Source organism: Bison bison, unplaced genomic scaffold (genome assembly GCF_000754665.1).
Source record: "Bison bison bison isolate TAMUID 2011002044 unplaced genomic scaffold, Bison_UMD1.0 scf7180017864472, whole genome shotgun sequence".
In the NCBI taxonomy this organism is placed as follows: Eukaryota; Metazoa; Chordata; class Mammalia; order Artiodactyla; family Bovidae; genus Bison; species Bison bison.
In genome coordinates, this window is record NW_011495033.1 from 4,769,942 (window position 1) to 4,782,648 (window position 12,707).

At 46.6% G+C, this 12,707-nt stretch overlaps 1 protein-coding gene across 1 annotated transcript in view; it reads right to left on the reverse strand.

Moving 5' to 3' along the window:
• LOC105004162 (galectin-9-like) overlaps positions 1-3,430 on the reverse strand; it is a 15,220-nt gene extending 11,790 nt beyond the window's left edge. Inside the window, exon 1 of the mRNA XM_010861693.1 lies at positions 3,356-3,430. Coding sequence (XP_010859995.1) covers positions 3,356-3,430 — 75 coding nt within the window. The remainder of the gene's footprint in view (positions 1-3,355) is intronic.
• Between the last annotated feature and the right edge of the window lie 9,277 nt (positions 3,431-12,707).

Consider the following 12,707-nt stretch of genomic DNA (forward strand, 5'->3'; position numbering starts at 1 on the left):
TCAGAGTCCAGGGAAGCCCCTCCGAGCCCGGTGTGCACAGCTGGCCCTGGGAGATAACCAGTGATGCCAGAACCCCATTCAGACAGACTGTGCTCCCGGACCTTGGGCAGAGGTGTCTTTTGTGGCCCCAGGTATGGTCTGAATTCTGCCATTAAAAACTTTGGTGACATTAAGCAAATCACAACATCTCTGCATCTCTGAGTTCTTTCTGTCAAAATCCATGTCGGTGAGTTTGGAGAAGTAGAATCAGCCTAACACAGGCTGACTAGCATGGTGCTCTTCCCTGAAAAAGAATCCCCTCATTTGTTGGAGTTTGAAAGCCTCCTAAGAGCCTTTCTCACCATCAGGAGAGACAAGGCTAAAATGTATCCGCCTGGCAGCATGGGCTCCTCCCTTAAGCATATTCACACTAAGGTATAGAGTGGTAGGAGGGGTCCTCAGGGCACAGAAGGAAGGCAGGATGGAGGAAGCCCTGCGTGGATCATGGGGGCGGGCAGTACAGGTTAATCTTAAGGAATGATTCCCCCCAAAAAAACTTCATGAGATTTTAATGTCTTAAATGGTGCCCTTACATTCTGAAACACAAGATGATTTCAAATTGAGTATAATCCGAAGACAAGATTACTCATTACTGCGTTATAATAGCAAAGAATTGGAAATGAATCCAGAAGTCCACTAGGAAGAAAATGGTGAAATTAATTATGGTATTTCCATACAACAGATTCTAGGGAGACTTAACAAGAAAAGAGGAAGAAGGGACCACTTTGAAAACTGATAAGTAATATTGCCCTCTGTAATATTTTTTAAATAGGTAGGAATGGCTATATACATATATTTACTTATTATAAATAAAATTTTCTGGAAAGATTCAAAGAAACAGCTAATATTTATTGACTCCAAGAAGGTTATGGTAGACTGAGTAATTACACCCTCCCCCTTTTCCCACCAAAAATGTCTACATTATAATCCCCAGAAGTTGTGAATATGTTACTTTACCCAGCAAAAGGGACTCTGCAAGTATGATTAAGAATCGCGAGATTGTGGGGGGTTATCTGGACTATCTGCGTGGGCCCAATAGTCACAGGGTCTGCAAAGAGGGAGGCAGAGGAGGAGAGTCAGTTGTCGGAGATGTGACAACAGAAGCAAGAAGCTGCTGGCTTTAGAGAAGGAGGAAAGTGAAGAGTTCCCTGGTGGTCCAGCTGTGGTTAAGTATCTGCCATCCAGTGCAGCGATTGAGGGTTAGATCCCTGGTTGCGGAACTAAGATCCCACATGGGCCACAGCTGGAGAGCCCATGGGCCACAATGAAGATTGCTTGTGCCACAATTGAGACCTGACACAGCCAAAAAAGAAAAAAAAAAAAAATCACAGGAGGAGGAAGGGGCCACAAGCCAAGGCAAGCGGGCAGCCTCTGGAAGTTGGAAAAAAACGACACATTCTCCCCTGAAGGCTCCAGAAGGAAACAGCTTTGCTGACATTTGATTTTAGATTTCTAACCTCAGAACTGTAAGGAAATACATTTGTATGGTTTAAGCCTGGTGTGGCTGAAGACCCCTCTGTGTGTGTGTGTGTGTGTGATCTTAGCAGGAAAGAGTAGCATAGGCTTTTGCTTCCTATGACCCAGGAAGATGGATTTTTATGTTGGATTTATAGCCTCACAGATTAGGCTGGTCTCCCAACTCCCTGTGCTGGCAGCTCTGATGTCACCAAGTCACGTGACCTGTCTATTCAAAAGTTGGGCTTTTGAATCCAAGGATTAGAGAGTAAAAACATGTCATCAGAATAATAAAATGGCTGAACCTGGAAGTGGCTCCGGGTTCCCCATCTGATGGAGAACAAGACCCAGGCGACACATCCTGACTTAGACCACTGTGGAGGCTCCCACCAGGCAGCCCAGCTTCCTCCAACCCAACCCGGGAGCCCTCACTAGACGGGCTGAAGGGCATTGGCCATTGCACGGAGCACATAGACCACACCAGGGCTCCTGGGGAGGTGGGCTTGAGTATGGATCAAGCAGCTCCCCAGCACCTGATGCCCCATGCACCCCCTCCCCATGAAGGGCTCCGTCAGCCCCCCTGCCCAGCCTGCCAGGAAGTTGAGCCCGGGAGAGGCTCCTACTGCAGGGCTGGGCCAGGACTCAGTGAGCTCAGAAAGTTCCTGGGACCCAGGCTGCTGCCTGCCTGCCTCCTCCTCCCCTAGGGGACTCTCTGTGGACACCTCCTTCCCCCAGGATGGGGGAAATCAAGGCACCTCCCTCCTCAGCCCTTATCACCTGGGAACCTTACAAGTGGCCTCCACCTCTGTGAGCTCAGTAATACATTTATGTTGTGGAGATGATAAGGGTTTAAACCAGCTGTCCCAATCTTTCTGGCACCAGGGACTAGTTTCACAGGAGACAATTTTTACAAGGCAGGGAAGATGTGAGCGATGGGGAGTGGCTATAAATACAGATGGAGCGTCACTAGCTCACAAGCTGCTTACTTCCTGCTATGCAGCCCAGTTCCTACCCGGCACAAACACCAGCCCATGCCTGGAGGTGGGGGACCGCTGGTTTAAACAAGGCTACCTATGACAAGACCTCCACACAGAGGGTAAAAATGCCCAGAAGAGAGCCCTATGCACCCCACAGTGCAGGGGCAGCCTCCTCCACCCTCCTGGGACAGTCTTTCTCAGACACCCTTGACCTGCCCTGCCTAGCTCTCTCAACCCTCAGATGCCAGACACCTGTTTGGGAGGCCTTTCCTCCTGCGCCCAGACTCCTAACAATTCTAAATGCTTTCAGAGCCCCCCACAGTGGGCCAGATATCTTTCAAACTCTCTCAACGTGCTACCTTGCTTAATCCTTACCCGAGCTCTGGGTGGTGACTTGATTATTCCCATTATACCCAAGCAGAAGCTGAGGCCCAGAGAGGTAAAGTAACTTGCTTGAGGTCATCCAGCTAGTAAATGGCTGAATCCAGGGAGGTCATCTTCCAAGTAAGTGCCCTTAAGTGCCATGCTCCCCAGGAGACGTTTACCTTCCTTCAGTTAAAAAAAAAATGGAAATTCACTTTTCTATTTATTACTTAGACTCTTCTTCCCCCACTGAGCACCTAGAACAGGAGAGAGATCAGGAGAAAGCTCAGTAAACATTTGTCACACGCACAAATCCTGGTGACCCTCAGCCTTGAGTGGCACCGAGGAGATGGGCACAGGTAGAAGTTGTGGCAGGGCCGCCCTGGTTGGTATGTCTGCCCTTCGTCTGTTCTCTTTGGAACGAGGCCCCCCGGCCTCCTGTCACCCCAGCAGGAGCTGTTTCCTCAGAGCCCCAGAGCTGCGTCCCCCTGGCCGAGGCCTCTCCCAGCCCTGGAACTCACTGGGTTTATGTAGGGAGGCTGGGTGTCCCTGAAGGCCACGTCTTCATCGCCTACGTGACCACTGCTGCTTTGCATGCTGTCCAGGCAGACCTCTGCAACAGGAATGACTCACCAAGATACAGAATTCAATGCAGATAATCTGTTATTAAATGGGGAGGAGCCAGGAGCAGGAGAAAGTCAGTTTAGAGGAAGGGAGAAATGTAGGGAGGAAGATGGAGGACAGAAGTGGGTGCCCCTCTCCCAAGGCCTTCAGACCTTCTGCTCTCCTCCTACCCTCCACCCCAAGTCAGAATAGTTCACGTAGGCTCGGACATTCTCACCACGTGCACAGCTTCTAGAAGACACTGTCCCTGCGCGTGTGGCTGTGTCATGTCCCGACAACAGTGTGTGTGATGGGGCGCTGCCAGGGCATGGGGTGGCAGTGCTGCAGGAAGGCCTAGTTATACCCATTTTGCAGACCGGGAAACTAAGGCTCAGAGAATCTACAGGTCATATCCAAGGTCACACAGCTCACTAGCGGCAGCTTGAGCCATATAAGGCTACTCCACTTCTTAAAAAGGTATTCCTCCCCTTTAAAATTCTCCTCCTCACATAAAAGCATAATCATATAAAAAGAAATGTTTTGAAAATAGAAAACCTGGTGATGGAGGTTCCCTTATCCTTGTGCATAATGATGCCCCCGGGAACTTCTGACTCCTCCTCTCTGTGAATTTCTCTCTCTCTTCTCTCTCTTGATTCTGGGCTTTAGAATGGGGAGCAGAGACAACTCAGACATAATAGAATATTCCAAGTGACATTGAGTTGGAGGCAATATATTGAATAACTGTCTTTAATTGGTTCCAGTACCTTGTTAGTGGAAATGTTTGACAGAAACAGAGACTCAGGATCAGCTTTTGTCGGAAAGGGGTTTGGGGAGGAAACACACAGCAACAGACTCACCGGAGATTCAGTAGGCCCCCACTGTGTGCTAGAGATGGGACCCCATGTCCAGCCAGGACAAGCAGCTGGGGGTCCTATAGGTACTCAGTGTGGAGCAGGTACCCTGGGGCTGAGAACCTGTCTGCACCTCTCTCTATTCTTGGGCTTGCCTCGGTGCCCCAGAATTTGCAAAGACTGACTTATTTGAGATGATCCCATAGATTGAGCACACATGCCTTCTCTGTCCACCCTCCATCCCCACTACATTTCTAGATCAACCACAATGTGACTGGATTTAAGGGGCAGATGGCACAGTTGAAGCAGAAAGGAGGAAAAGAAAGGGAAATGCTTTGCAATCCTGTTTGACACCAGGAACACGGGGACCGTTTCCTCATCTACTGGGATAAAGATCACGGAACTCTCATTCACTGAAGATTGAGTGTAAAATACAGGAGTGTTGGAACCTTGTTGGTGGGTCTTCTGCCTCTACTGAGTCCAGGCTCTTCTGCTTCTAGATATTTACCCAAGAGAGATGAAAACATATGCAGGCATGCATAACAACTTCACTCACCGTAGCCCCACACTGGAATCACACTGTTCATGAGCAACAGAAAGGAAAAATGAATGATGATGTGACTACTGTGGACTAGCCCTTGGCAATAAAAAGGGATCAAAGATACAGGCAAGATCATCAGTGACTCTCACAGCTGTGTACAGGAGCCAGGCATGACTGAGCACATGCTGGGAGTCTTTTATTAGATAAAATCCAATAATCAGTCAGGAAAGTGATGACCCATGGAGGGCTCCAACTGGGAGGAACCCGAAGGAATCATCTGGGTGCTGGAAATGTCCTGGAGCTTGACCTGGATGATGGTCACACAGCTGTTTACAACATAAAAATTCATCCAACAGACTAGGGTCTATGTGTTTACCTGAACCATAACTCAATAAAATACTGTTTTGTTTTGTTTTTTAATTCTCAGAGCCCAGGGAGACACAGAGACAGCTAGAGTTCCGGCAAACACACTTTGGCATCACCAGACAACTTGGAAGCTGTCGTTCAGTCGTCAAGTCACGTCTGACTCTTTGCAACTCCATGGACTGAAGTGTGCCAGGCTCCTCTGTCCTACACTATCTCCTGGAGTTTGCTCAAATTCATGTCCATTGAGTCGGTGATACTATCTAACCGTCTCATCCTCTGTCGTCCCCTTCTCCTCCTGCCTCCAATCTTTCCCAGCATCAGGGCCTTTTCCAATGAATAGGCTCTTTGCACCAGGTGGCCAAAGTACTGGAGCTTCAGCCTCAGCACAAGTTCTTCCAATGCATATCCCAGGTCGATTTCCTTTAGGTTTGATTGGTTTGATCCCCTTGCTGTCCAAGGGACTCTCAAAGAGTCTGCTCCAGCACCACAATTCAAAAGCATCAATTCTCGGGCATCAATCTTCTTTATGGTCCAATATTCACAACTGTACCTAACTACTGGAAAGACCATAGCTTTGACTATGAATATTTGTGGCAAAGTGGTGTCTCTGCTTTTTAAAATGCTGTCTGGGTTTTTCATAGCTTTCCTTCCAAGGAGCAAGCATCTTTTAACTTCATAGCTGCAGTCACCACCTGCAGTGATTTTGGATCCCAAGAAAATGAAATGTGTCACTGTTTTCACATTTTCACCTTCTATTTGCCATGAAGTGATGGGACCAGATGCCATGATCTTAAGGGTTTTTTTTTTATGTTGGATTTTAAGCCGTCTTTTTCACTCTCTTCTTCTACTTTCATCAAGAGGCTCTTTAGTTCTTCTTCAATTTCTGCCATTAGAGTGGTACCATCTGCCTTTCTGAGGTTGTTGATATTTCTCCCAGCAATCTTGATTCCAGATTATAATTCATCCAGCCTGGCATTTCTCATAATGTACTTTGCATAAAGTTAAATAAGCAGGGTGACAACATACAGCCTTGTTATACTCCTTTCCCAATTTTGAGCAGGTCAGTTGTTCCATGTCCAATTCTTACTGTTGCTTCTTAACCCTCATACAGGTTTTTCGGGAGACAGGTAAGGTGGTCTGGTGAGTAAGTAAGTGAAAGTTGCTCACTCGTGTTGGACTCTTTACCACCCCATGGATTATACAGTCCATGGAATTCTTCAGGCCAGAACACTAGAGTGGATCACCTTTCCCTTCAGGGGATCTTCCCAACCCAGGGATTAAACCCAGGTCTCTCGCATTGCAGGTGGATTCTTTACCAGCTGAGCCACAAGGGAAGCCCTAGAATACTGGAGTGGGGAGCCTATTCTTTTTCCAGTGGATCTTCCCGACCCAGGAATTGAACCGGGGTCTCCTGCATTGTCGGCGGATTCTTTACCAACTGAGCTATCAGGGAAGCCCAAGGTGATCTGGTACTCTTTAAGAATTTTCCAGTTTGTTTTGTTCCACACAGTCAAAGGCTTTAGTGTCAAAGGCTAGTCAATGAAGCAGAAGTAGGTGTTTTTTATGGAATTTCCTTGCTTTCTCTATGATCCAACAAATGTTGGCAATTTGATCTCTGGTTCCTCAGCCTTTTCTAAGCCTAGCTTGTACACCTGGAAGTTCTCAGTTCACGTACTGCTAAAGCCTAGCTTGAAGGATTTTGAGCATACCCTTGCTGGCATGTGAAATGAGCACAACTGAGTCACAGTGAGTCCAACCCAAAAAGAAGAGTCCACGGCCCTGCTCCCACTCCACAGAGAGAGGCAACAGCCAAATTTGAGGGTCAGTGTATTTTCAGATGAATGGAGACAGTAGGGAGGCATCTCCAAGACCCAGGGCCTGGCACAGTTGACCTCAGCAGCCTGGCATCACCGTGCAGTCACTGAGATCCTTTCCCAAGGCCTGGTTCTTGTCTTAAGGAGGTGAGAGGCACCCCTCAGAGCTCTGTTATTCAAAGTTGCAGACACTTATCTGAGGCTATCCGTTCTCTGCCCTGTAGACCATAGGATCTGTTCTAAATGTATTGGCCACCTCACACTCTCAAAAACCTGACAAGTATTGACGAGGTCTTGGAGAAAGGAGGACTTTGGCACTGTTGGAAACACAGTATACATGCCTGATCCTAAGGGACTGGTATTAAGCTTCTGATTGCTCAAGCTTCTGTTTCAAACACGCATTTTGCATAAACACATTGTCAGCTGTATACTGGCTTCTAGGTAAGCCCCCACGCCTGCCTCCCCCATCAAGTTCTCCTTTCTAGAAAACCCTGGGCAACCTAGATAACCATGTGAGTGACCCCACATGTCTCTTCCTGCCCCTGGTTCTTGCTTAACCACCCCACCCCACCCTTGGACTCCAATAAAGGCAGAGGCCCAGTTCTGTGCTCCCTCCCCCCTCCACACTGGCCACTGTCCTGTATGGCCCTCAAGATGTGAGAGTAAGAATCCTTGTTTTATCAAAGCTCCCTCTTGGTTGTTGCTGAGCTGCATCTTTCAATTGTAGTAAGAACCATAACATTTGCACCAGCTGAGGAAATGCCTGTGGGGACCTCCACGAGTAGTAAAGGCCCATGTGAGGGCCCCCAGTATCAGTTTAGGAACTTCCCTGACAGTCCAGTGGTCAAGACTTCCATTGCAGGGAGTGTGGCTTTAATCCCTGGTAGGAGAATTAAGATCCCTCAAGCCACGTACCAACCCCCACCCCCACCCCCCCCACCCCCGACCCCCGCCCAACTAAAATAAAGAATCAGCCTAAATGAATCCTCCTGGCAAAACTGGAAAGTCACATCAATGTGACTTCCTAGTCCCATTAGACCTGTGACCTTTCTCCAAAGGGCCAGAGTTTTTCTTCACAGAGGGAGCACCCCAAACTGGAGCTGAAGCTTCCGACTGTCAATGTTACCTGGGGCTTCTCTAGGGAAATTAGAATCAGACACCTCAAGCTCAAAGGAGCCTCTGGGACTCTTCATTTATTATCATTGTGTCCCTCTCCTTTGCAAAGCATTTCTGACTTCAAGATTGTATAAATGTGAGCCATTAAGGGGCCATTGCTCTCCTTATCTTAACATATCTAATATATACCTCAAAGAGCTTTCCTTCAGGACATGAAATACTTCCCGTTTTTAAAAGTTTGATAACACCAAAACACAAAAGACAGGAAAATTCCAACAAAGACGGCACAAATTCCATCGTTGGTGCACAGATCACTCATTTCCCAAACCAGGTAAATAAATTTACCCTACAAAACAAATGACCTAGTTCCTACTAGGCTGTTCCTACCCCCACAAGAACGAGTTCCCCCATGAACTGGTTCCGACTCAGAAACAGTCCAACCACAATTCCCCTTCTTCAAGGTTCGGTTCAGTTCAGTCGCTCAGTCGTGTCCAACTCTTTGCAACCCCATGAACACACCAGCCTCCCTGTCCATCACCATCTCCCGGAGTTCAAACTCATGTCCATCAAGTCAGTGATGCCATCCAGCCATCTCATCCTCTGTCGTCCCCTTCTCCTCCTGCCCCCAATCCCTCCCAGCATCAGAGTCTTTTCCAGTGAGTCAACTCTCCGCATGAGGTGGCCAAAGTACTGGAGTTTCAGCTTTAGCATCATTCCTTCCAAAGAACACCCAGGACTGATCTCCTTTAGAATGGACTGGTTGGATCTCCTTGCAGTCCAAGGGACTCTCAAGAGCCTTCTCCAACACCACAGTTCAAAAGCATCAATTCTTCGGGGCTCAGCTTTCTTCACAGTCCAACTCTCACATCCATACATGACCACTGGAAAAACCATAGCCTTGACTAGACGGACCTTTGTTGGCAAAGTAATGTCTCTGCTTTTCAATATGCCATCTAGCTTGGTTACCCCAATCAGATTGGCTTGTCTTGTAGAGGAAAAGCCTAAACTGAGGGGGAAATATGTTTCCAGAGGGCACACTGGAGCGACTTACCCTACAAAATCTAGTCCATCAATCGGTAATACAAAAAGGCACACGGCACAGATGAACCAGTTCCCAACTCAGGCAAATAAATTTACCCCACAAACAAATGAACCAGTTTCAACAAGGGTAGGATTATCCCCACAAGAACTAGTTCCCCAATGAACTGGTTCCAACCCAAGTAGAGTCCAACAATTCCTCTCTCCACAAATGGAGGCGGGAATACATTGACTCACAACACAAAAGGGCACACAGACTTACCAACAAAATCGAGTTTGTCGGTTCCTTGCTTCAGCTGCCAAGTGCTGGGGCAGCTGGTGCCACTTCAGGGAATCTTGAGCGAAAGATCTTCAGGACAAATGGTCCCAGCAGCTGCTAGAGCCTTGCTCCAATATTCCCTGACTAGGGCCAGCTAACCATTGAAAGGTTGTTGTTGAATCACGCGAATATACCGGGATTCTTGGCCCCCGGAGGAGAAGAATTCAATCCGGGGCCAGAGACCGGCGTGCAAGCTCAGTGCAAGACTGAGCGTGCAAGCCAGAGGCTTGATCACTCAGAGCTTTTGTGTAATAAAGTTTTATTAAAGTATAAAGGAGATAGAGAAAGCTTCTGACATAAGCATCAGAAAGGGGTAGAAAGAGTACCTGCTTGCTAGTGTTAACAATGAAGTTATATAATCCAAAAACTATCTGGAGGTTGTAAAGACCTCATCAGACCTACTCCCATAATTTACATTTTAAGATAACACTGTCCTCAGGCAAGATACATCCTTGTAAAGACCAGGTCTACTCCCATAATTAACATTTTAAGATAACAGAAGGTTGAATCCAAAGACTGTCCTTAGGCAGGATACATTATTGTTATATAATCCTAAGGAATGTGGAGAAAGAAAAAAAGTTTGTCCTTTCTTCCTCCTTGAGAATTCCAGACCCCTCTCTCCTTGGGGACCCCTAGACTCCCTATCAACCTGCCTAGGAAATGACTCTCTCACCATGAGCAGCAAGGCTCCTGCCTGGCTAAGCCAAATTTCTTACCAAGTCCAAGCTTGTTGTGCCTGCTGCACAACTGGCCAATGAATCTGAGAGACAAGCTGTGTTGAGGCAAGGAATACTGTTGCAGGGAAAAGCCAATTCTGACTCCATGTTGGAACTGTTTCTTGTTTTACATTGCTTTTGTCATAATCTTATAGACTGCCTTGGAGAATCCTACCCCTCTGCCAGACTGTTAAACTAAAGAGCCTTTGTTCAGAACCCTGTCTACCTGTAGAAGATGGCAGGAAGGAAGAAATTAACACATTCCCTGCCTGAGGCTTGCCATTCTAGGAGATATTTGCAAGGTTAATGGTCTTTTTACTTTGTTTCCTCACCACCCCCTACCCCTGATCTATAAAAGAACCTAGCATCCAGACCCCAGTAAGATGGTTATTTTGAGACATTAATCTGCCATCTTCTTCAGTCAGTCAGCTCTCCAAACAAAGTCATATTCCTTGAGTCAAAACCTTATCTCCAATTCATTGATCGGTCAAGTGCAAACAGAGCAAACTTGGACTTGGTAACAATAGGACTTTATTCAGGAAGCTAGCTGACTGAGAAGATGGTTGACTAATGTCTCAAAATGACCATCTTGCAGGGGTCTAGGTGCCAAGTTCTTTTAAGAATCGGAGAGAAAAGCGGTGAGGATCTAAAGTCAAAAGGTAGAATAGAGAGAGGCACTGAGGAAGTAAATAAAAAGGCCATTGGCCTTGCAAAATATCTCTGGGAAGGGCCAGCCTTTGGAAAAGATGTTTAAGTCTCTTCTTTTCTTTGAAGCCATTCACAGCTGGGCAGGGTCAGATTATCTCTCTTTGAGCTGAATAAAGGCACTTTAGTTTAACAGTCAGGCAGAGGGGCACTATTCAGTTCAGGAGGACTATTCAGTTCAATTGCTCAGTCCTTCCGACTCTTTGCGACCCCATGGACTGCAGCACGCCAGGCCTCCCTGTCCATCACCAACTCCCGGAGCTTGCCCAAACTCATCTCCAGAGAGTCAGTGATGCCATCCAACCATCTCATGCTCTGTCGTCCCCTTCTCCTCCCACCTTCAACCTTTCCCAGCATCAGGGTCTTTTCCAATGAGTCAGTTCTTTGAATCAGGTGGCCAAAGTATTGGAGTTTCAGCTTCAGCATCAGTCCGTCCAATAAACACCCAGGGCTGATTTCCTTTAGGATGGACTGGTTGGATCTCCTTGCAGTCCAAGGGACTCTCAAGAGTCTTCTCCAACATCACAGTTCAAAATCATCAATTCTTCAGCAGTCAGCTTCCTTTGTAGTCCAACTCTCACATCCATACATGACCACTGGAAAAACCATAGCCTTGACTAGACAGACCTTTGTTGGCAAAGTAATGTCTCTGCTTTTCAATATGCTGCCTAGGTTGGTCATAACTTTCCTTCCAAGGAGCAAGCATATTTTAATTTCATGGCTGAAATCACCATCTGCAGTGATTTTGGAGCCCAAAAAAATAAAGTCAGCCACTGTTTCCACTGTTTCTCCATCTATTTGCCATAAAGTGATGGGACCAGATACCATGATCTTAGTTTTCTGAATGTTGAGCTTTAAGCCAACTTTTTCACTCTCCTCTTTCACTTTCATCAAGAGGCTTTTTAGTTCTTCTTCACTTTCTTCCATAAGGGTGGTATAATCTGCATATCTGACGTTATTGATATTTCTTCCGGCAATCCTGATTCCAGCTTGTGCTTCCTCCAGCCCAGTGTTTCTCATGATGTACTCTGCATATTATAAGTTAAATAATCAGGGTGACAGTATACAGCCTTGACGTGCTCCTTTTCCTATTTGGAACCAGTCTGTTGTTCCATGTCCAGTTCTAACTGTTGCTTCCTGACCTGCATACAGGTTTTTCAAGAGTCAGGTCAGGTGGTCTGGTATTCCCAGAATTTTCCACAAGTTTATTGTGACCCAGAGTCAAAGGCTTTGGCATAGTCAATAAAGCAGAAATAGATGTTTTTCTGGAACTCTCTTGCTTTTTCCATGATCCAGCGGATGTTGGCAATTTGATCTCTGGTTCCTCTGCCTTGTCTAAAACCAGCTTGAACATCTGGAAGTTCATGCTTCATGTATTATTGAAGCCTGGCTTGGAGAATTTTGAGAATTACTTTACTAGCGTGTGAGATGAGTGCAACTGTGTGGTAGCTTGAGCATTCTTTGGCATTTCCTTTCTTTGGGATTGGAGTGAAAACTGACCTTTTCCAGTCCGGTGGCAACTGCTGAGTTTTCCAAATTTGCTGACATATTGAGTACAGCACTTTCACATCATCTTTTAGGATTTGAAATAGCTCAATTGGAATTCCATCACCTCCACTAGCTTTGTTCGTAGTGAGGCTTCTTAAGGCCCACTTGACTTCACATTCCAGGATGTCTGGCTCTAGGTCAGTGATCACACCATCGTGATTAACTGGGTCATGAAGATCTTTTTTGTACAGTTCTTCTGTGTATTCTTGCAACCTCTTCTTAATATCTTCTGCTTCTGTTAGGTCCATACAATTTC